The 25,840-nt window shown below is 37.2% G+C and overlaps 2 protein-coding genes across 3 annotated transcripts in view; both read right to left on the bottom strand.

The window, feature by feature from the left end:
• Nucleotides 1-2,561: 2,561 nt before the first annotated feature.
• pitpnaa (phosphatidylinositol transfer protein, alpha a) lies at nt 2,562-19,532 on the bottom strand. The gene is made up of 12 exons (XM_051665551.1): nt 19,397-19,532; nt 17,684-17,714; nt 11,320-11,468; nt 11,109-11,200; nt 10,929-10,936; nt 9,862-9,936; nt 9,618-9,701; nt 9,430-9,507; nt 9,221-9,331; nt 8,864-8,986; nt 6,308-6,356; nt 2,562-3,384 (listed from the first exon to the last, which is right to left on the bottom strand). Exons 1-11 carry the CDS (start codon nt 19,411-19,413, stop codon nt 6,309-6,311), a joined length of 816 nt encoding a protein of 271 aa, XP_051521511.1. The 5' UTR covers nt 19,414-19,532; the 3' UTR covers nt 2,562-3,384; nt 6,308.
• A 3,225-nt stretch (nt 19,533-22,757) lies between these two features.
• Nucleotides 22,758-25,840, bottom strand: part of slc43a2a (solute carrier family 43 member 2a) — a 32,398-nt gene continuing 29,315 nt past the window's right edge. For both annotated transcript variants that reach the window (XM_051665457.1, XM_051665459.1), the window contains one exon: nt 22,758-25,747. In XM_051665457.1, the coding sequence (XP_051521417.1) occupies nt 25,586-25,747 (162 nt within the window). In that variant the 3' untranslated portion in view covers nt 22,758-25,585. The remainder of the gene's footprint in view (nt 25,748-25,840) is intronic.

Genomic DNA, 25,840 nt, shown 5'->3' with positions numbered 1-25,840 from the left:
AAGTAACTTGCTAATTTTTTATATACAGTAAATCAAAGAGAAAGTAACAAGTTCCTTCTAACACAATTTACACAGATCATGTTGAATGACTGATGGTGTCAGTGTCATCTTTTATCACATACACCACGGATATATACAGTATAAAGAAACTATCCTGTAAAATATCAGTATTAGTTACTTTTTATATGAGAGATCAGCTGATAGGCGAAATTTGTTAAGCAAAGTTTACCTGTAAAGAAAGAAAACTAAATTAAAAGTGAAAACCATTTTAAATCGTAATAAAGACTCATAGGCTGTATATTTGTAATAAATGAAACTAAAATTGTCTTCTGTGGACCGTTCTTTGTTTTGGAAGTTTAATCAGTGAAATTATTGCAGAAGAGCAAAATATCCATTGTATTTGGCTTTTTCATCTGGGTCTTTGTGACCCTTATCTTAGAATAAAGGTCATCCCTCAAATGAGAATTTTATTATGTCGTAGTAAATTTTATTTATCAAAGTAAATTGTTAGTAATTTGTTTCTTTTTTATACATCAAAGTAACTTGCTAGTTACATTTTATTTACAAAAGTAACTTGTTAGTTTCTTTTACATATATTGAAGTAACTTGTTTGTTACTTTTTATATCTCAGCATATGGTGTTTATAAAGTTGTATATCTGCATATATTTGATACAGCTGAAGTCAGAAGTTTACATGCACCTTAGCCAAATACATTTAAACTCAGTTTTGCACAATTCCTGACATTTAATCATAGAAAACATTCCTTGTCTTAGGTCAGTTAGGATCACTATTTTAAGTGAATGTGAAATGTCAGAATAATAGTAGAGAGAGTGATTTATTTCAGCTTTTATATATTTCATCATATTCCCAGTGGGTAGCATTGCCTTTAAATTGTTTACCTTGGTTCAAAAGTTTTGAGTAGCCTTAAACAAGCTTCTCACAATAAGTTGCTGGAATTGTGGCCCATTCCTCCAAACAGAACTGGTGTAACTGAGTCAGGTTTGTAGGCCTCCTTGCTCGCACAAGCTTTTTCAGTTCTGTCCGCACATTTTCTATCAGATTGAGGTCAGGGCTTTGTGATGGCCACTGCAATACCTTGACTTTGTTCTCCTTCAGCCATTTTGCCACAACTTTGGAGGTATGCTTGGGGTCATTGTCCATTTGGAAGACCCATTTGTGACAGAGCTTTAACTTCCTGGCTGATGTCTTGAGATGTTGCTTCAATATATCCACATAAATTTCCTTCCCCATGATGCCATCTATTTTGTGAAGTGCACCAGTCCCTCCTGCAGCAAAGCACCCCCACAACATTATGCTGCCACCCCTATGCTTCACGGTTGGGATGGTGTTCTTCGGCTTGCAAGCCTCAGCCTTTTTCCTTCAAACCTAACGATGGTCATTATGTCCAAATAGTTCAATTTTTGTTTCATCACCAGAGGACATTTCTCCAAAAAGTAAGATCTTTGTCCCCATGTGCACTTGCAAACTGTAGTCTGGCTTTTTTATGGTGGTTTTGGAGCACTGGCTTCTTCCTTGCTGAGCAGTCTTTCAGGTTATGTCGATATAGGACTTGTTTTACTGTGGATATAGATACTTGTCTATCTGTTTCCTCCAGTATCTTCACAAGATCCTTTGCTGTTGTTCTGGGATTGATTTGCACTTTTTGCTTTAAACTACATTCATCTCTAGGAGACAGAATGCGTCTCCTTCCTGAGCAGCATGATGGCTACGTGGTCCCATGGTGTTTATACTTGCGTACTATTGTTTATACAGATGAACATGGCACCATCAGGCATTTGGAAATTGCTCCCAAGGATGAACCAGACTTGTGGAGGTCCACAATTTTCTTTCTGAGGTCTTGGCTGATTTCTTTTGATTTTCCCATGATGTCAAGCAAAGAGGCACTGAGTTTGAAGGTAGGCCTTAAAATACATCCACAGGTAAATTAGCCTATCAGAAGCAGGCTTGACATCATTTTCTGGAATTTTCCAAGCTGCTTAAAGGCACAGTTAACTTAGTGTTTATAAACTTCTGAACCACTAGAATTGTGATATAGTCAATTAAAAGTGAAACAATCTGTCTGTAAAAAAATGTTGGAACGTACTCGTGTCATGCACAAAGTAGATGTCCTAAATGACTTCCAAAACTATAGTCTGCCAATATGAAATCTGTGGAGTGGTTTAAAAATGAGGTTTAATGACTTTAATCTAAGCATATGTAAACGTCTGACTTCAACTGTATATAAAAGTAATAAGCAAGTTACTTTGATATAAAACTTACTTTTATTTTATACTACTTTTTATATAGCTAAGTAAATTGTTAGCTACTGTACATCATATATAAAACAAGCTACTTGATATAGTAAAAGTAACAATTTACTCTGTTGAACAGTAGCTAAAAATGTACTTTGCTATAATTAAGCAACAAACAGTTACTTTGAAAAACAAAAAGTATAGTGATCCATCATGTGGCTTTATGACAAAAAATGCTCTTTGTAAAACAAGTATCCTCACCCACCAGACTGGCAAATAAAAAAATAAAAAAATAACACTCCTGCCAATAATAATATAAATTATTTTTAATACCATCCATTTAAAATCATGATTCATATTTAAGAAACGAGTTTTACAATGTATCCAAATTCAGTAAACACACAGTGTGTTTATTATTCCAAAGGACAAAGTAGAACAGAACATGCAAAATACCGTTTAAACCATTCAGTTCATGATTAAGCCTCATATGATATAGCTCAAAACATACTAACACATCTTCAATATGACTTTTACCCAAAATGTTATTGAACTCCCATATATATTATTGTAAACATGGTTTATTTGATTATCGTAAACCTGCTAATATCACACTATTAAGATTCAGTCCTTTCAAATTTACAAAAAGTCCTGAGAAAAGTGTGACTGAGATGTAACCCTCTAATACGATAAACTTTTGGTTATGTCTCATAAAAGGTAGTTTCATTTTGTACAAATTTTAAAACGTATACATTCCAAGAGTGGAAACGCCTGATAGAGAAACATGTAAACATGTTAACATGCTGGTGATACAAGTAGTGAGGGTATATTCAAAGCAAGTAAGTGCTGATGTTCTTCAGCTTTTTTAACAAAAGGCAAAATGACAGAAAATAGGTAAACACGTATTTATGGAGACACTTTTAAAATAAAAGCTAGCAGACATGGAAACACAGTGGGCTGAAGAAAATATTAGTGTAAGAAACACCTCTGAGGTTTAGCATTGTGTTGCCAGACCTCCTGGGTACAGGTGTGGAGAACAAAGAACCTATACTGGAGTGAAGCTTGAGGAGAGAGAGAGCGCAGCCCATTACACTGCAATGACTCTTTCCAATACTGCTGCTGTTTAGACAGCATCTAAAATACAAGGAAGACAAAAAAGATTGAGAAAGAAATGTTAAGATTAATACAGACTCCAGTCGCTGCCATCTCACTTGATGCTGAAAAGGCGTTTGATATGGTAGAATGGGATTATCTTTTTAAGATTTTGGAAATATACGAGTTTGGGAATACTTTTATTGGATGGATTAAGTTACTTTATAGACACCCGGTAGCAGCGGTACAAACAAATGGATTAATTTCAGATTATTTTACTCTAGATAGGGGCACCAGGCAGGGTTGCCCTCTTTCCCCATTATTGTTCCGTCTTGTCCTGGAACCATTAGCAGCCGCGATAAGAAAGGAGGATGATTTTCCAGGAGTGGTAGCGGGAGGTATGGCGCACAAGCTTTTGCTTTACACAGATGATATTTTATTATTCGTCTCCGACCCCATTAGACCTATGCCTTGCCTCCACAAAGTTCTCAGGATACAAAGTCAATTGGTCTAAATACGAAGCTTTGGCTCTGACAGAGTACTGCCCAGTAACGGCTTTTCAGCCGGGTGCCTTCCAGTGGCCCAAACAAGGCATTAAGTGTTTGGACATTTTATTCCCAGCAAATTTGTGTGATTTAGTTAGAGTTAATATTGACCCCTTAATAAAAAGGTTTCCGAGCGATGTGGGCAGGTGGGCTTCATTACATTTATCGATGATTGGGAAGGTTAATGTTATTAAAATGAATTGTATTCCAAAATTCAACTACCTGCTACAATCTCTCCCTGTAGATGTCCCCCTCTCTTATTTCAAGCAATTTGATAGCATAGTGAAGTCCTTCATTTGGAATGGTAAGCATCCCAGATTACATTTCAATAAGTTACATAGGCCGATTGACAAAGATGGGCTAGGCCTACCCAAGATTTTGTTTTATTATTATTATTATTATGCATTCGGTCTCAGACATTTGGCTTGTTGGTCGCTTCCATCTGAGAGAGCCCCTCCCTCGTTTTGTATTGAACAGGAAGTTCTTGCCCCTATTTTGCCATTGCAAAGCCTTTCTATTAAACTAACCGGAGAAGTTAAGTTACACCCCGTTATCTCGTTTTGCACGCGGTATGGACAAAAGTGTCCAGAGTGTTTAATTCGGACATTTATTTAAATGTTGCCTCGAGCATATGGCTGAACCCAAAATTATGTATTGATAAGTCCCCTTTCTGCTGGTCAGAGTGGATTGTGAGGGAGGTTAATATACTCGGTGACCTATATGAGAGTGGAGTGTTGAGATCCTTTGAAAATTTGGTTCAATATTTTGGGATTCCCAGATCTCAGTTCTTTAGGTATTTACAGCTGCGCCACCTGCTCTGTACTATTTTTGGGAGTAGCATACACCCCCCTAAAGCGGCAGATACTCTGGAAGTGGTGATTACTGCTTTTGGAAAAAGTCATGAGGCATCAGTGTATTACTCCCTGTTAATTTAGAGTCTGGGGAAATGGAGCTTTAACTTCTATCAAGAGATTATGGGAGAAAGATTTAAACTTGGTATTGGAGGAGGGAGTGTGGGCTTGGATTCTAAAAAACATCAAATCTACATCTAGAGATGCAAGGGTGCGTCTGATGCAATTTAAGATTTTACATCAAGTCTATTGGAACCCCTCTAGATTATATAGGCTTGGTCTTAAAGACACACCCACCTGCTGGTGATGCCAATCATAAAACGGGGGACACAACCCAAGTGTTACGATCCAGGAGTTTTGGCTGAGGGTTCGGAGCTTTATGTGTGAAGTATTGGACACACGATTTTGCCCCAGACTCTGTATCTAAGTAATATTGGGGATAGTCATTTAAAAAGTTGTGTCCTAGCTGGAGTTATGATCGGCAGACAAATTATCCTCAGGGGATGGAATTCGGCTGGGGCACCCTCGTTTCGAGAGTGGTGCAGGGTGGCAGCATTTGAGGAGGTGATTTTTAGAAGGCTGGGAAAATGGGATTTGTTGGACATTTGGCTTTTTTGGAGGGATCTTGGGGAGGGCAGTGGAGAGGGATTTCTAGTTTAGATGTGTATTCTTGTTGTTCGAAAGTATACTTTTTTTTATGTTTTAATTGATAAACATATTTTATCAATTTAATTAATACTTTTAATTGTTTTTTGGTTTTTTTTCTCCCAATTTGGAATGCCCAATTCCCAGTGTGTTTTTAAATCCTCGTGGTCGCGTAGTGACTCGCCTCAATCCGGGTGGTGGAGGATGAATCCCAGTCGCCTCCGCGTCTGAGACCATCAACCCGCGCATCTTATCATGTGACTTGAGCGCGTTGCCACAGAGACATAGTGCGTGTGGAGGCTTCACGCCATCCACCGCGGCATACACGCTCAACTCACCACGCGCCCCACCGAGAACAAACCACATTATAGCGACCACGAGGAGGTTACCCCATGTGACTTTACCCACCCTAGCAACCAGGCCAATTTGGTTGTTTAGGAGACCTGGTTGGAGTCACACAGCACACCCTGGGATTCGAACTCCAGGGGTGGTAGCCAGCGTATTTTACCACTGAGCTACCCAGGTCCCCTATGTTCTAATTGTTGGTGACCACTGTAGTGCGTGTTTGTGTCGGGTGGGGATTTTCGGGGGGAGGTGTTTAATGTATATAATTGATTCCATATTTTATGTTGTGTTTGTTTATCTTATGAATGGAATCAATAAAAATTGTTAATAAAGATTAATACAGAGATACACATTGTTTACTACAGTTTAGAATATTCCCCATTGCATATGCACACATCTAATAAGCAGAATTCTTCAATCACACAAAAAAGGACATTTGAATAATGAATTGAGTCAATTGGCCAGTGTTGAGTGGGCAGGGCTATTGGGACATCACTTGTGAGAGAAGCATTGCTCAGGAATTATTCCTCCCACATGTAATAAAAATGATCACCACAGCTGTACTCCTTATTCGCATACCTTATTCATCCGCAGCAGACATGCCTTTTACTGGATCCTTTTCTCGCATCTATGGGTATAAAGATAAAACAAAAGAAAGGAGAGAAAGAAAGAGAAACAAATAAAGAGAATTTCAGATTTTTCCACCTCACATTGTACAACCTCCTTCATAGATGTTAGATGCGTAGATGCTATATTCAATTTCACAATGAAAACAACTGTGGGACAACAACCCAGGTGTGTAACAGTATGACATATTGGGCCTCATTCATGAAACACCAGCACAATATTTTTCATAAATCGTTTATAAAGCAATGCAACAACAGACTAAGAAAAGTTTTACGAACAATTTACACTAATTCGTTTTGCACGCGTTTTATGAATGAGGCCCACAGAATGAATTGTATTTCTGTCCCTCACAGCCTCATTTTCGTACATCAAATTAAAAATGGTGTCTACTCTGACTTAAATGTATTAGTATCATTAACCAGGATTTTTACTGCATAAACCTCTGCATAACCGATTATGGTAAATACCAGAGGTCGACCGATAGGGGATTTTGCCAATATGATAACACGATTAATCGGCCAATAGTTTTAAAATCGAATTATAAAATTGTAATGAAAAAAATTCTTAGCCTTCTCTTACTATGACGGGCACAAGCATAGACGTACAATACAAGAGTCCAGAATAAATAAAAACTCAATGCGCACTGAGTCACATGACACAACAAAACGCTGATTTCCGTGAAGCGCTTCTACGGGTGCAGAGGCAACAGAAAGTGCCTCTGGTAAGAAACCTCTAAGTTTTTTCATTGAAACCTGTTTGGGTGTGAACAGTAGCGTTTTTTTAGTTTTGTTTGATGTGCCACTTTAAAAAAAAAAATTTTGTGCGTCAGCGTGCTGATAAACATGCTCACATACGTGGATTTTGGGACATTATTCCCTCAAAAGTTGAAAAAACACATTCGATATTTTGAATAACTTTCAACATTAACACATCTATGGGTCATTTCACTTCATTTTAATATAAAAAAATTTATATCTTATTTTCTTTTCACTGTATCTGGTTCTATTCATAAACATGAGTAAATGCATCAGTGGGTTCATGTTGTTGTTGAGCCTTATGCAATTCAAGATTTTACATAGATTTTATTGGACCCCCTCTAGATTGTATAGGCTTGGTCTTAAAGACACACCCACCTGCTGGTGATGCCAATCAGAAGATGGAGACACAACCCATGTTTTTTGGTGGTGTGTTAAGATCCAAGAATTTTGGTTGAAGGTTCAGAGTTTTATGTGTGAAGTATTGGGCACTCAAATTTCATTTTGCCCCCGACTCTGTATTTTAGGCGATGGGGCGGTCATTAATATAGGGGATAAATACATAAAAAATTGGGTTCTGACTAGTGTTATGTTAGGTAGACAGATTATTTGAAGGGGATGAAAGTCAGCTGGATCGCCCTCGTTTTGGGAGTGGTGTGCGGAGATGGGGAGGGTGGCAGCTTTCGAGGAGGTGTCATGCAGAAGGCTGGGGATCTGGGATTTGTTTGATGGGAAATGGGGCAGTTATATGGCATTTTTGGAGGACTCTCAGGGAGGGGCTGTGGAGAGAGAAGTATAGTTTTAAATGTGTATGATTATTATATATATTTTTTTGCCTTTTTTGTGTGTGTGTATATTTTCATGTGACCACAGGCATGTTCGTTGGGGGTCAGGGTGGGGTTGGTGATTGAGGAGGGGTAATAGACGGGGTTAAATGTTGATTCAGTGTATATATAGGTTTTGTTTTTCATTGTTATATGTACGAATCAATAAAAAAAAAATATTATATCGGAAAAAAGAACACCTGTACACCTACTTATTCATGTAATTATCTAATCGGTCAATTATGTGACAGCAGTGCAGTGCATAAAATCATGCAGATACGGGTCAGGAGCTTCAGTTAATGTTCACATCAACCATCAGAATGGGGAATAAATGTGATCTCAGTGATTTTGACCATGGCATGATTGTTGGTGCCAGGGAGGCTGGTTTGAGTATTTCTGAGTGTATGTGTTGATGGGGCACAGTTCTATAAAGTCGCATTTTTCTTTACATGCTGTCTCTTTAATTTAGAACACTTGATTATCTAATCAAAATAACAAAATATGCATTGAAGTGAGGATACAATTATGGATGAATATTGTCAATGATGGCATATTTAGATATAGTAAATCCCCACAAGGTCTCTGTGATTGTATTTATTTCACCTCTAGAGGCTGCTGTTATACTGTTGAACCTAGCTGTTCTAACAGTACAGAATCCTGTAGTGCCAGCCACAGAAGAACACAGAGGAACAATAATGATTTAAAAAAACAAACTATAAGCAGCTATTGCCGTAAATATTTGTCGATAACCAATAGTTCCAAAAAGTAACTATCGGCACTGATTAATCGGTAAAACCAATATATCGGTCTACCTATAGTAAACACTGCTGCCAATGTTTGATGACTCTACATGTAACTTAATTTAAAAAAAACGAATATTAAAAAAGTATTAAAATGACTAAAGTACTAAAAGTGCTAAAATAACTCACATTATCAAGTTCTTTCTGTGTCTCCTCTTCCATACGACGAATGTCCTCCATTGTCAGCTCGATCCATTTGTCTAACCAGCAGAAGAGCTGCCTGTGGAAGTTGGTAAACAGTCGCTTCTCTTGCTGAAGTAAAAAACAAACAATGTATCATGAGTCACTTGGATGTCTTTTTTTTTTTTTTTTTAAATCAACATTACAAATATAACCATTAATTCAGTGCCACTGAAACAGCTGCACAAACAAACACTAACAGTTTTTCTTGCTACACCACTCCTCTGTGCATTATCACAGACACTCTTTTGACACAAAATTGAGAAAAACTGAACACAGCATGGAATATATCAGATAGTTTTATACCTTCTGGATGAATCCTTCCACCTTGTTCTGCAAGCCAAACCACTTGAATTTGACAGTAACGAGTTTATAGGCACACATATGAGGGCAGTCTGTCTTCTGAGGAAGCTCTTTCTGCAACACACAGACACAAACTGTCAACAATCATCTCCAAGACTACAAAAATTTAGCTATAAATCTACTAGAACAAACAGTAAAACAAACCATACAACCTTCCAGTCAGGTCCTAATGGCCCTCTTTCAGTCTTCTGTGATTTAAATGTGGCTGGGTCTTCATCTGGTTTGTAGTCCTGTTAAGGAAGTTCAAAAGTGGGTCAAAAGTGTCAGTGGGTCTCAAACATAAATCTGATGCCTAAATGTCTTTGTGACACATCTAAAGTAAAACCTCAATTTTTCTTACTTTAGTATCCACTTGAGACCTGTCAGCAATGTCAATGTTTACTACCTCTACCTTCTTCCACTGTTCTGGGTCAAGTTTATGAACCTTAAAAACAAACAAACAGAAAAAATAAACATTGTTTAAGAGATTCTTTTCAGTTCTTGTAAATCAAAACATATTGTTTTTTGCATATCACAGTGCAGTAAATTCCTACATTATCATGGTTAATCCTAGTGTAATGACATTATATCAGCTGGCTACTCACATTTTCCTGTTCACCGAGGTCAGGCTTGTGCCACGTTTCAATCATGACTAGAAAATTGTCCTTCATGTACTCATTCTATGAGACAGGAAAACACACACACAACAGATGTTACTTGTACAGTTAATTGTAACTTGGACTGTACAAAAATTTAATTCCAGGATTTTTCATAATGATTTTAAATCGCACTAGATTACGGGGCCATTCACACTCCGACTGTGCTGTTTTTCAAATTGTTTTTCTATACAAACATGCCTTTTTGCCTTTGACCGTTGTGTGGCGTTTTTTTTCAGCATTTTCCACAGGAGCAGCAAGTTAAAAGAACTTCACCTTTTAAAAACGTGCCTCGAAACACTTGCGTTCTGTTCCATTTGTTGCGCTGTATCTAGCTTTCTTAGCACAAGAATGGGTTTGGTCAGAATGGCCCCTTATGCAAAAACATCTGTAATAGCACACTCTCCTTAACAAGCCGCATGATTTGAGGTATTATTAATGTACATAGCACAAACAATTAGGGATGTGCACAAGTAATCGATCAATCGACTACTTGTTCAGCTTTAAATATTCAACTAGTAAAAACAATTTGATTTTGAAACAAAATTTGAAACAAAGCAATTTTATTTTCCTCAGTGCCTTTGCAACAATGAAACTGCCTCTCTCACCTAAATCTTGCCATTTGTTTTCCCAAAAAGAAAATTCTGCCATTATTTAAAGTGATTGTATCACTTCAGAAGACTTGGAATGCATGTTTCTATGTGTGAGTGAATTATTACTATTATTATTTTTCATTTTTGAATCTAGATCTTGTTGTTTATGCACAGTGCAATTTTTTTTATAAGAAAAACAGGTTTAAAAGTTGAAGGTTGAACTTGAATTCAAAATTTCAAGTAATCGATTAATTTTTGTGTGTGTTAGTGTACTCCAGTACAGAATTACTCTAAATGCCCATTCCTACAAACAATGTGCAAAAGTTTAACTTCAAATCCCTAACTCCAAGTATGAGTAATAGTAATGGTGATTCTGATGACAGCAGTCTCACAAAGTTATACATAATAGTCACATAGACTCACCGTAAGAACTGGAATGATGAATGAAGATGCAGACAACACATGGAAAAGAACAATTACATAGTTTTGAGTTTCAGCTTTCCTATGAGTTCTGTATTTAACAAACTGATTGTACTTTATACATGTGACTGATGCATGTGTACGTTATATTCAGGTAAACAGTACTACTGCGGCAGGCAGTACCTGTGCGACAGTATGGGAAGGCATTCCAGGCTTTCTCGTGGATCCTCATGGCAGATGATGGGGCCAGCAACCGTACAAATGTCGGAACTTTACTGCATGAGACAGAAAGAGCGAAAATGTAAGAAGCCCAGAGAGAAAATTTATCTGAAATGATCATATCTATTAAGCCAAATGCATGTTGTATGTACAGTATTTGCATGAATAATTTTGCCTCTGCAAGTGGTAGATCTTGTGTGTATACTGTCCCTTCTCTCCATCATCCTTCTCGTAGGGCTCGTTTTTCAGGACCTCCACCCCTTCTCCACCTCCAGTCTCATTCTTACTAGCTTCTGCTACTGAGTACAGTTGGCCCACCTGATACTGCGGTTGAAAGAATACAATAATGTTGACTTTACTTGACCATATGCAAATGTGCAGACTAACATGCTAGAATAAAGAGGTTGTCATGACAAACAAAAACATAATGACAGTGAATGTATTCTTTTTACATTTGCACACCAAGGCTGAGTGTACTGCTGGTAGAAGAGTGTACTGCTGGTAGAAGAAAAACCACACAGATCAATAGCCATATATAGGCTGGCCTGCCTTAAACAAACAGTTACAGAGGAAGTGTTCAACCCCTTTAATCTGGTGATAGAAAAGTGAGGAAAACTAAGCTTAGAATCTGAACTTTTCAGAGATAACCATCATTTCTGCATTTATGTTACTTAAAATAACAAAACAAGGCCTCAAAACATTTGCGTTGAAAATTAACGCCCCCTACATGTAATGGGGTAGAAGTCTTTATTTCAAAATAAAAGTCCTTTATAGAGCTCCTAAATGGACAAGTCATATTTGAAATGAAAGCTCTCATTCTCAGGAATTTAGAGTTAATTTTGTATAGTAAAATATGAAATTTGTAAGATATCAAAAACAAACATCTTTTATGCGGCGATCACTGCTGCAGTAAGCCCCAAATAACTAAAAACTTTATATCTGTGTTTACCTTAGGCAGTTCCCTAAAAAATGAGCCACTGTTTACTTTTCTATGAGCTTGCATGTGAGAATAATCCAATGTTATATCTTAGATGTCCAGAACAAAATATGCAGTCCCGCAGGAAAAGCATGCTAAACAGATCATCGGCTATCGACTATTGATCATAAAATATGTTATATCAATGCAAAGGGGAGGATCGCAGCTTTCTTTTTTTTGGGGGGGGGGGGGGGGATTTTTCCCCTTTTTCTCCCAATTTGGAATGCCCAATTCCCAATGTGCTTTTAAGTCCTCGTGGTCGCGTAGTGATTTGCCTCAGTCCGGGTGGCGGAGGACGAATCCCAGTTGCCTCCGCGTCTGAGACTGTCAACCCGCGCATCTTATCACATGGCTTGTTGAGCGCGTTGCCACGGAGACATAGCTTCACGCCACCCACCGTGGCAACCACGCCCAACTCACCACGTGCCCCACCGAGAACGAACCATATTATAGCGACCACGAGGAGTTTACCCCATGTGACTCTACCCTCCCTAGCAACCGGGCCAATTTAGTTGTTTAGGAGACCTGGCTGGAGTCACTCAGCACGCCCTGGGATTTGAACTAGCGAGCTAGCGAACTCCAGGGGTGGTAGCCAGCGTATTTTACCACTGAGCTACCCAGGCCCCCTCAGGATCGCAGCTTTCTAATGACACCTAGATTGAGCTTCTAGTCCACTTAGAGGCCGAGATATCCAATGAAACAAAAGGTTGGTGCATGAACAGAAAATTAGACTGACTGTCTATGGATGAGCACATCTGCGAAGACTAAAATGCGTTATAGCACCACCTGAATTTCAGATCTGTATATTGTGATGGAATGTGATAGAGAAAATATAATTTTTTTCTAGTGCTTGCTGCCATCTAGTGGAATGAAATGAGACTTTTCAAAGTGAGGTAGAGCGAACAGAACCAGAATTACATGTTACAAATTTAGGATAAAAAAGAAAGAAAAAAAGAAGAAAAAAGACAGACGTCTGTTTATCATAAGGTTATAAACACATACAATATTATTTATGAATAATTGGAGTCTTTTTTATTTGGGGGGTTCTGTCAAAAATGAGACCAATTTTTTTGCAATTAGTCCAAAGTATGTGTAAATGGTGAGCTTTTAAATTGGAGTGTGAAAAATTGCAGACGGCAGACCAAAAGAGCACCAGAGTTTAAGGGGTTAAAAGAAATATGACCTTGGCAAACAGTTTGAGATTTTTGTCTTTCCCCATTCAAAAAGCAGTGTTGAGTGTAATCTGATTACAAAATAATTGATTACTGTAATTACTTTTTGTACAAAAAGTAGTGTAACATTACATTTAAATCATTTTAATTGGATAACAGTTACTGAATCACAATTATGTTCATTACTTTAAAGTACATACATTACTTGTGTTACACATATTCCTAAACTAATATTATTTATGTAAACATAAATTATATTCATATGTACATCAGTTTGCATTTCTGTGACAGCTGAAGGGCCAATATGTAGAAAAGTACTTTTTTTGGTTAACTTACATTACACTGTCAAGAAGACAGGTGCTGTCCTTGCATGACTAGACAACAGACAGCTTGCAAAGATGGCCGCCAAGTAAACAAACTTGCTTCAAAAAGATGTGATATTTAAAATTGGACAAAGGTACAAGACTGTGTACTTATGCTGCCTTCATGTGGTATTGGAATTATCCTACTTCCCACTTCTGAAGTGGTAATTACGAGTATGTCGCGTTCAAGTGCTTTGTTGTCAGAAAGAACAGGAAACATGAACAATGCAGGTTCAGTCATACATTTTACTTGAGGAACTTTTATTTTAACACCATAATACATATTTCTCAGTTAGCTTGCTGACGATAATGGAATTTTGGTCAAATACAAGCTATTTTATCGGTGTAAAAATTTACAACATGCATCAAATGGTTGCTGATATACATACATGAATATGACTGAAACTGGCCCTAACAATTAGCTGTATTTAGAAAAATGTACAAAAACTCTCATTCACAACAGAAACCGTACTCTCTTCCGCCATGTTGAAAGTTTACATCTCCTCCCAACTGGGTAGCTCAGTGGTAAAGATGCTGGCTACCACCTCTGGAGTTCGCTAGTTCAAATCCCAGGGCGTGCTGAGTGACTCCAGCCAGGTCTCCTAAGCAACCAAATTGGTCCGGTTGCTAGGGAGGGTAAAGTCACATGGGGTAACCTCCTCGTGGTTGCTATAATGTGGTTCGTTCTCGGTGGGGCGCGTGGGGAGTCGAGCGTGGTTGCCACGTGATAAGATGCGCGGGTTGACGGCAACTGGGATTCGTCCTCCGCCACCCAGACTGAGGCGAATCACTACGCGACCACGAGGACTTAAAAGCACATTGGGAATTGGGCATTCCAAATTGATCTGAAGGCATATGCTTAAATGTTTGAAATTAGTTTTGCAGACAAAAATATAATTGTGCCACCATATTAATTTATTTTATTATAAATCTAAAATTTAATTAAAAACAAGTTTTTGAAATTGATGACTTGGACCAAATAATAAAGAAAAGCAGACAATAAGTGCCCAACATAGATGGGAACTCCTTCAATACTGTTTAAAAAGCATCCCAGGGTGATACCTCAAGAAGTTGGTTGAGAAAATGTCAAGAGTACATGTCTGTAAATTCTAGGCAAAGGGTGACTACTTTGAAGATGCTAAAATATAACTACTTTATTTTGGATTTTGTTTAGTCACAACATAATTCCCATAGTTCCATTTATGTTATTCCATAGTTTTGATGACTTTACTATTATTCTAAAATATGAAGAAAAAAAATGATATTAAAGAATGAGTAAGTGTTTCAAAACTTTTGACTGGTAGTGTATATATGTTGTTTGAGAATGTAGGGAAACAAATTAATTTGCGCCATTCAGTGCGTCACAGATGTGAGTGGTCACTGCAGAGCTTGTTTGACACACTTCGTTGGCTGCGATTCTCCGATTGGTGGATCCTTCTCTTCAGGATCATGGGTAGTGTAGTTCCTCCATTAAATGTGATTTTTTTTTTTTTTTTAGAAATTAAGTTGAAATAACGTAGACTGATGGCTTCAACAGAAGTATATACCAACCATGAACAAACTCTGAGCTCACTCTAGGTCTGTCTTTAAAGGTTTATAAGATATTGTTAAAAAATAATTTTGTCTATGGAAAAAATGAATGGGATTTTTACTTCTGGAATCCAACACTTGCACTCTATTGCCTTTAGAGCAGTAAAAGTGGTGTCAACCAATAACACCTAGACAGAAATGGGTCATCAGCTCCCAGGAGCCCCTGCCCCCCAGTGTTAACCAGGCCAGTGTATGCCTGCAAAAACCAACTTCCACAATATAACATCCCCTGGGACATTCCCATTTCAGTTGGTTGGGTAGATCAATCCTCCATCAGTCTTGCGCATATTACACAGCTGTTTGTGTAGGTAAATAGAATGGAGTGCAATTACACATGCCAAACCTGTATGAGTTCTCACTGCTGTTTAGACAAGAGCATCTTCATTGATTTCTTTTACAAGCACCATAGATACAACAAAGATAGCGGCAACAGGGAGGGCCAGAGATGAAAGCTATTACAAATTCAACCTTTGCTTGGTAAGCTGGAGCAGAGATGGTACACTTGATAAAGTCTGATATGCTCAGCATTGGGTTACAATTAGTTATAATCTGCCCTTCAATGCTATATAAAGGCATGCTGCTGAGTAGAGCTGGGCTGCATTCCCACAAACTTTAGTTTGTTTGTTTCAATTCATCAATCTGAATGCCTATGTACATACAGTTGAACTCAGAAGTTTACATACACTTAGGTTTAAGTAATTAAAACAATTTTTTTAACCATTCCACAGATTTAATATTAGTAAACTATAGTTTGGTGAGTCGTTTAGGACATCTACTTTGTGCATGACACGAGTAAGTTTTCCAACAATTGTTTACAGAGTGTTTTACTTTTAATTGACTATATAACAATTCCAGTGGGTCAGAAATGTACATACACTATGTTAACTGTGCCTTTAAGCAGCATGGAAAATTCCAGAAAATGATGTCAAGCCTTTAAACAATTAGCCAATTAGCTTCTGATAGGAGGTGTACTGAATTGGAGGGATACCTGTGGATGTATTTTAATGCCTATCTTCAAACTCAGTGCCTCTTGCTTGATATCATGGGAAAATCAAAAGAAATCAGCCAAGACCTCAGAAAAAAAATTGTGGACCTCCACAAATCTGGTTCATCCTTGGGAGCAATTTCAAAATGCCTGAAGGTACCACATTCATCTGTACAAACAATAGTACGCACGTATAAACACCATGGAACCATGCAGCCATCATGCCACTCAGATGAACGTAGTTTAAAGTGAAAAGTGCAAATCAATCCCAGAACAACAGCAAAGGACCTTGTGAAGATGCTGGAGGAAACAGGAAAGCAAGTATCTTTAGCCACAGTAGAACGAGTCCTATATTGACATAACCTTAGCAAGGAAGAAGCCAGTGCTCCAAAACCTCCATAAACAAGCCAGACTACAGTTTGCAAGTGCACATGGGGACAAAGATCTTACTTTTTGGAGAAATGTCCTCTGGTCTGATGAAACAAAAATGGAACTTTTTGGCCATAATGACCATCGTAATGTTTGGAGGAAAAAGGGTGAGGCTTGCAAGCCGAAGAACACATCCCAACCGTGAAGCATGGGGTGGCAGCATAATGTTGTGGGGGTGCTTTGCTGCAGGAGGGACTGGGGCACTTCACAAAATAGATGGCATCATGAGGAAGGAAAATGATGCAGATATATTGAAGAAATATTTCAAGACATCAGCCATGAAGTTAAAGCTCGGTTGCAAATGGGTCTTCCAAATGGACAATGACCCCAAAACATACCTCCAAAGTTGTGGCAAAATGGCTTAAGGACAACAAAGTCAAGGTATTGGAGTGGCCATCACAAAGCCCTGACCTCAATGCGATAGAAAATTTGTGAGCAGAACTGAAAAAGCATGTGCAAACAAGGAGGCCTACAAACCTGACTCAGTTACACCAGTTCTGTCTGGAGGAACGGGCCAAAATTCCAGCAACTTATTGTGAGAAGCTTGGGGAAGGCTACCCAAAAAGTTTGACCTAAGTTAAACAATTTAAAGGCAATGCTACCAAATACTAACAAATTGTATGTAAACTTCTGACCCACTGGGAATGTGATGCAAGAAATGAAAGCTGAATATAAATCATTCTCTCTACTATTATTCTGATATTTCACATTCTTAAAATGAAGTAGTAATCCTAACAGACCTAAATCAGGGAATGCTTTCTACAATTAAATGTCAGGAATTGTGAAAAACTGAGTTTAAATGTATTTGGTAAGGTGTATGTCAACTTCTGACTTCAACTGTATGTCATAAACTGTCCCGCCCATCACAAGAAGCTGTGCGGTGTTTATTCAAAGTACGACCGGGTTGTAAGTAGTGAACGAATGCAACACTGATTTAGAAGCATATTTTGAAGAACATAAAAGAAGCACCTGTGAGAGCTGAACAAAAGACAAACAAAACTTACTCCTTACTCAACAGAACTTACCTCCTCAACAGAAATGGGCAGGACAATTCGGCTAAAAGACAGTGGAGAAAGGCCAAATATTAATCACATAGTCAGCAAAAATGTGTGGTAACCTTTAAATGGTTCTCATTCAGTTGACCACATTTTTAAATTGCTTTGACAACTTCGTATAATAGGAGTGACAACAAGTCCTGTCAATACTGTATAAAAACAATGTGATTCATGTATAATATCCTATAAATAATAGGGCATTCAAGCTAATAAACATTGTTACTTGATGCAGCAACTTGACCTGTGTCTCAAAACACTAATAGCCATTTTACGTAACCTAGTTTCTAAGACAAGGAGTTTTACTGCATGAGGAGGTTTTAAATGAGTTATATATGGCTGAGGAATCAGGTTTATTAACAAATGTTAACCTATAAGCATACACAATACATTATGGTCTAACCCTATTGAATAAGTGTATTCTAATCTTTTAGAATTAAAATAGATCTGAACATAAATATATACTCAGCTTGCATCAATAAATAAATATATTATATATATATATATATTTTAGTATCATATGTCATTGTGACAGTAATGGCTTCCAGTAATGAGTGTAATTGGATTACAAAGTATTTAGTTACTGTAACAAATTACTTTTTAGACACCAAAAGTAGTGTAACACATTACACTTTAAATTCTTGTAATCAGATTACAGTTACTGACTTTCAATAAAATGAATTACTTTTCAGTACATTCTTACAAATATTTCTAAAAATATATTATTTATGGGTAATAGTTAAAATGGGAATTCATTTATGTTCATATGTACATCTGTTTGCATTTCTGTGACAGGTAAACTGTGTGCGACAATGAACAAGGAGAAAATAGATTTTTATTTTTTAAAATTAGAGAGAAAATTATTTTGAATTTGTTGAGCAGGAAAACAAAAAAAATGTGAAAGTAAGTTTTAGAAAGTAACTTAAAAGTAATTAGTAATCTGATTACCTTTTCAATGAAGCTTTCCGTAAAGTAATCAGATTATAATTTGAGAAAAAGTTAGTAATCTGTAGTGGATTACTTTTTTTGGTAATTTACCCAACACTGATGGCATCACAATGTCATTATCACCGTAATGATGTCATTGTGACTGTAATGTCTTTTCATTGACATTTTATAGGAATTTTACAGCGCAGTGAGCTTGTTGTGTGAATATTATTGATATAATACAATTAAAGGACATTGTATAATGCATGTATATACCCTTTCTAGACTGCATAATTACTTTACAGTCTATACATTTCAAAGTGCACTAGTATATGAACTGTCAACCGGTGCATTTAACGCGTGACCGGCAGGACAGCAGCATGTGACAATCACTTTACATATTACCTACAGTTTTTAAACAGTTTTGTTATAAGAAAATAAAAGTTAAGCATTATTTGCTAATTTTAGAATCAAAATAATTAAATCGTTGGGACTCTAATCTGACAGGACTATAGATTTTATCAAAGACTACTTACATAGAATCTAAGACGTGTAATTGCTAAACTGATTGGCGCCAAATTTACAAACCGCATTGAAACAACAACGTCTATACTTTATTAATTCGTGAAAATCAACATAAATCCACTTTATTAGTCAGCAGCCAGCGAAAGTTACCAAACACGCTTTCCAGAGTCAAGTTCAAGCCATTTCACTCCTCTGAGACCACAAAAGTTTATACGTGTATATAATATTACTTACAATTCCTTTATTAACATGTTATCTCCTTCGTTTCTGCGTGTCCAACATTCAAAAAGTTTAAAGACTATATTCTCTTCGGTCCTGCCCGCCGCAACTGGTAACAGTTCGAGTTCCTGGATTTCTCATTTCTTTAAATTCACTTCCTGAAAGGTGTCAACAGGAGCGCCGCGTCGTCACGGCAACCACACCCACTGGCACGGAAACTGGGGCTGGAGCTAATCTGATTGGTCAAGAGTGAGACACTTAGAACACGATGACATACTACCCATACTACCCATACTACTCTTACTACTTCTGCTATATGTGTCAGTGCCAGAAATAGTATGAGTAGTATGATAGTACGCAATTTCAATATCAGCCTGTTTTTTTGTCGCCACACCCTGACCTGATATTTAACAGGGCTGTTCGATTCCAGAAATTTGTGAATCAACTCCGATTCCGATTTCTGGTTTCGGAATCGATTCCAGACTCATATATATATATATATATATATATATATATATATATATATAATAATTATATATATATATATATATATATATATATATATATATATATATATATATAATTATTTTATTTTTTTATCCTTTTTCGATTTCGAAAAAAACAAAAAACAAAATAAAACGGGAGGTAATGTTAAATCTCATAATAAACAGCTCACTACTAAACGTTATTTGCACTATTTATAATAAGAATGACATTTACTATTAATAGGTCCATTCTAAAATTAAATCAGGGCCTGTATGCACATACCAAAGCGCGATGCTTCAATCCCATGAGATAAATTTGAGGGTAGTTTGAGTAGATGCGCCTGTATTTCCAAGAACTACCGAAAACAATCTTAAAAGCACCATTTTACCTACACTGAAATTGTCTGTTTCCACTCACGAGTTCTTGTTTAGAAAGAGATTTACATTAGAATGTACAGTAACTGTCCAATAGCTTTTGTACACTGAATAAAATACACCTCCAGAAATCCAGGTTGTTGTACTGGTTTATTTCATAGCATTTTAAATATATATATTTTATAACGTGTATGTAAAAATGTAAAACTCCAGCTATGGAGTCGATTCCAACGTTTCGAGTCGATTCTCGATTCCCAACGCCTCAGATTCGAGGAATCGATTCCCAGCCCTAATATTTAACTCACATAAACACTTCACTGGACAATAGAAACTTAACTAAGGCGTACAATGTGACAAAATGTGTCCATGGTGATGCCAGGTCGATGTTCTTGTTCAGCTATTTTTAGATTTTGGAGCTTAACAGAAAAGTTTTGAGTGTGAGGATGTTTTTGAATTTGAATCTAAAGCCCGTCCTCAACCAGACCTGACTTTCCAGACAAAACATTATCTGCTGCTGAAGTCATCCCAGTGTCTTTTTGTCACTTTTTTTGTTGTGTACACGTTTTTTTAGGTTGTCACATGAAACCTCCCTGCAATGTTCTGGGACATTCCTTCATATTTTATATATATATAAAAAAATAGAGCCAAAGTTAACGTTTCTAGAACGTTAGGAATTGGTTCCCCCAAAAAATAACCAAAGGGGAACCAAATGCATACGTTGGGGGAACGTTCTGTGTTTGCTGGGGAATCTTTTCACCAAAAAGATTTGTTCTGATTCATTCACTGATTCATTCAGTGCCAGTTTCTGCAAATTACAGAAATGGGGGGAGTTACAGTGTGAAGAATTTACATGTTTCCATTGATCATGGTATAAATATTGGGGGTGGGGGTAGTGGGTGTTATACTTGCTTGTTTTTATTATTGGTCTGGGCCACTTTCATATTAAATTATAGTTTATAATTTGTTGAAGGCCCCCTTGGACCAGTGGGCCCCTAGAATCATTACCACCCTGATAGCCACATACATCACCCAGTCGTCTATTTGATGTGTGTGTTTACATCTGGAAGACTTATTTTTTATGTTGTTTGCTAATAAGCAATATGTCTACAAGACTTATATCAATAAGTATGTTTCGGATATCAGTGAGACATTCATCAGATTGTCTTTGATATGTTTATGATTTAGAATGTTTGTAAATCTGATCTTTTTAAGATGTTTAGCAGATGTTAATTACATTGTGATGCTTTACAGATGAAACGATCTTAGACATCTCAGACTATCTGGGCACCTTTCACCCCATTAGCTACGGCCCTGCTTGTTCACTTAAAGGATTATTTCACCCAAAAAGGAAAATTCTCTCATCATTTACTCACCCTCATGCCATCCAAGATGTATATGACTTTCTTCTGCTGAACACAAAGATTTTTAGAAGAATATTTCAGCTCTGTAGGTCCATACAATGCATGTGAATGGTAGCCAAAATGTTGAAGCTCCAAAAGCACATTAAAGCAGCATTAAAGTAATTCATAAGACTCCAGTGGTTAAATTCATATCTTTAAAAGTGATAAGTGTGGGGGAGAAACAGATCAATATTTAAGTCCTTTTTTACTATCACTCTCCACTTTCACTTTTACATTCTTCTTTTGTTTTTGGTGGTTTCGTGCATATCACCACCTACTGGGCAGGTAGGAAAATGTATGGTAAAAACAGACTTAAATATTGATCTGTTTCTCACCCACTCCTATCATATCGCTTCTGAAGACATGGATTTAACCACTGGAGTCTTATAGATTACTTTTATGCTGCCTTTAAGAGCTTCAACATTTTGGCCACCATTCACTTGCATTGTGAGGACCTTCAGAGCTGAAATATTCTTCTAAAAAACTTAATCTGTGTTCTGCTGAAGAAAGAAAGTCATACACATCAGGGATGGCATGAGGGTGAGTAAATAATGAGATAATTTTCATTTTTGGGTGAACTATCCTTTTAAGTCTCACTTTTGAAGCCAATGAGCTCTAGTTTGAAGCATGTAAAGACTGACAATAGCGGAGTATAACTCAGCTATGTTTAGTATAGGACTAGTATTAGTACCTTTTTGTATAGCTTGAAAAAAGTTTAGATCATGAGCAACTCTGTGTTTTTAATGGTCCAATGATTCTCTCAAAATATATCATAGATGCTGATTTGTCACTACCTATTGGAGTAATTTGCAGAAATGGTCAGTGAACGACTGTTTTTGGTAAACTGATTTAAAAGAATCGAGTAGGATGAATCCAAATCCCCATCAATAGAAGTCACACTGCCATCTGCTGTACAGTTTTTACTGCATTCTATATTCAAAGCAGGCAATATTTTGCTAAAATAAATTCATGGGACATCTTCTTGATTTATAAAGCGTATTTTCAGCTATTTTCATATACACCAGAAATGCACAAACATTTATTACAAATTAATCTCAGTTTTTATGTATTTTTCATATATCTGATATTTTGTTGGGACAATAATTCCAAAAGTCATAATTTGCCATATTAATGATATAATGAAGTAACCCAAAAGCCAAATACAGTATATAAACACCCACAAAAAAAGAAAAATAGAAAAACAATGTACACATACTGTACATATAACAGAAAAACAACCTACAAAAAGAAAATGAAAAAAAAAATGAATGCACTAAAAGATACAATACAATACAGAGAGAAAACATTGGTGTTACAGACAATCTTTTCCACTTTTCACCTACAGCCTACCTATAACATCTCTATGTATGGGCAATTCGATCAAAAATCAATATATAAAACCAAAGAAACATTTGACTTACTGTATTGGGAAAAGAATGAACATTTAAGGTATGGCAGTGAAAAAAGTGCTACTTCTCGTTCTGAGAGCAAATGTTTTTACCCTCACATTCATTACGCTTAGTACAGTACTGCATTGGAGTGGTATTCACTTGCACTGTCTAGGCATGTTCAAGCAAATGCAGTCCATCAAGGACACACATCTAGCCTCAGCTCCAATTAAATATTCACATGAAGTGTGACAGACAAAAAGTGGATGGTGTTGGGTGGATCTGACCCGTTCTTCAGTAACAAAGGGTCGGCCATAAAAATCTGATCACATTTATGGACAACACATTCAATCCACTATTAAAGAATCCTGCACTTCTAACAACTTGAAACTATGGGCATATGAAACAGGTTAGATTAAAAGGTGCCAGAATGGTCTTTTCAGGTACTCTAAGGTTGTACATTATATTGTGAAATAAATACTGTTAAAAGGAGGACGTGACTTCAACCTCTTCCAATCAATCTTTGCAGAGAAATATTTTGCTGAGCTATACAATACTGGCTTGCAAATAACAATTAGTAGCTACAAGAATGAGTGTTTTCCAAAGGGATTGTCATCAAGCATGTCTCAAAAATCTCCCTTTTTATGGTTGTGCATTAAATTCAAGTTCTTGTCACCTCAAGGTGTGTCTGTGTAGGAGTAACTAAACAGCCACTACTTGACCCAAATAGAAAACAGTTCTATTCCTGTTTTTTGTTTGTTGTTTGTTTTTTAAGCACCTCAGTTAAATAGTCTTATTTCTTGGCTTATTTTATGGCTAAAATGTTTACTGTAATGCTGAAACAGTATGCATATACTCTGTAATGGCTAACATAAGCACCTCTGTAATGAGACCTTTTTTACTGTAGTGCAAGATATTAAAGGTATAACATCTTTCATTTACCCTAATCTCTTTACAGAGTATACTGTGTATACTTTACACCGCATCTCGATTTGTACCCTTCAATGCATATAACTTAATCAAGTGACAGAGCAAAGCTTGAAGGGATCATATTGCAGGTAGATACACCTGATATGAATTATTATTATTACTTGAAAAGCGAAACACCCTGAATAATTCAAAGTCAAAACAAACGAGTCATACAAGGAAAGTGAAGACCAACCAGTAGTATTGTATGGGTAAGTAGTATAGGTAACGGACCTTCAGATTAACTGTATGATCAGTGTGGAATAGTATTGCTGGTGAAGATCAGTCACTCTTGATCTGAATGTGAAGCTAATCCACATATATCCAGTCCTAAACCGTAAAATTATTTTAGACCCACAAGTACAAAATGTAACCAAGTTTGAGAAATGCCAGTTTAGATCATCTTTCCCTTGATGAATGTACATGCCAAAGCAAAAAATAGCACATATCTCTCTTCAGAATTGTCTCAATTGCTATGGACTGAAAATCTTTTAAAATCAGCCCAGTCCAGAAAAAACTACAGTTTCATGCTCATGCTGTCCATAGCATGCTGGCATATATGAGATTAAAAAGTCAAATCTGCCCTTTGGGTTTTTGCATCTGTCCATTTTAATTAACAGCCCAGAGGAGACAATGATAGCCACTTGTCTCTAATTGCAGAGGGCACAACTGGGACAGATAATGTGCAGAATATTTATGCTTTAAGTTGGTTTTAACAACCACAAGTCAGGGCCAACTGGGAAAGGAGGGTCCATGTCTTTTGTCTGACAGATGAAAAATAAGACGACAACGAATTTCATGAGCTTTGCGGGCTTGAGATATGTAAAGTCTTCATACTGATTTAAAATCAGTCCATTTTGCTACCTAACTAACAATGAGGAAAGTGTTTTGGCCTAGGTTGCGTTTGAAAACAAGCTTGATTACTGGCTAAACACTAGTGATACACATTTAATACTCTGTTGAGGAAGCATTGTCAGACTGCCTCAAACCTGAGAGAATTTCACTGACTTTGAATGCTTCGCCTTTCATATCGCCATAATGTGAAATGCTAAAAAAAAACTAAACACAGGAAACGAGGGAAGGACAGAGTGTGCCTTTCTCTTCTTTCTTGTCAGGCAATACATAAAGTCTAGATGTTGCCCTTGTCTATTTCCAGAACAAGTGCATCATTTTTTGGGTGTATGGCCTTCCGTATTAGAGAAGAGAGGGTGAGAGCAGAGGATGTGGCCTTTAGCTCTGAGACTTGTCTTTCACAGTGTTCATTCAGTCCACTTGTCTAGGGAGTATGTAAACGTGTGTTTGTGTGGCACATGGTGAAACTCTCTCAGTTGCTTTGGCTGTAATTGTGCCTCTTTGTGTGTCACAGAATGGACTGTTGATCATATGTGTTTTGTGTGTGTAGTAATTCATCAGTGTTTGAGTGCAGGTGCAGACTGATGGAGGGAACAGGGAGGTATTATCACTTGTCTTGTGGCCTGCAGTCCTCTCACACATTTTCCCTCCTTCCTCCTGCTCTCTCTCTCTCTCTCTCTCTCTCTCTCTCTCTCTCTCTCTCTCTCTCTCTGGCTGCTGTTATATGTGTGTTTAGAGTCAGACAAAGGCCTCGGGGTTGGTGCTGTTGTTGATCTGAAAATAGATCTTGGGGTCGTCCTCACGCTCCTTCTTCTGTCTGCGCAGCTGCCTGCCGTAGCACAGAAGATAGCATGGTAGGCAGAAGCCCAGCATGGTCAGGACCAGTAACCCCACATTTACCTGCATAGGAGATGGCAAGTTTGAATATAAGATGACGCCAGTATTTCCAGTGAATAACGACTTCAATTTCAATCTGTTTCACGCATAAAGTGA

The sequence above is a fragment of the Myxocyprinus asiaticus genome, chromosome 31 (genome assembly GCF_019703515.2).
Source record: "Myxocyprinus asiaticus isolate MX2 ecotype Aquarium Trade chromosome 31, UBuf_Myxa_2, whole genome shotgun sequence".
In the NCBI taxonomy this organism is placed as follows: domain Eukaryota; kingdom Metazoa; phylum Chordata; class Actinopteri; order Cypriniformes; family Catostomidae; genus Myxocyprinus; species Myxocyprinus asiaticus.
The sequence above is the reverse complement of the archived record's forward strand: the minus strand, read 5'-3'. Positions and strand labels throughout refer to the sequence as shown.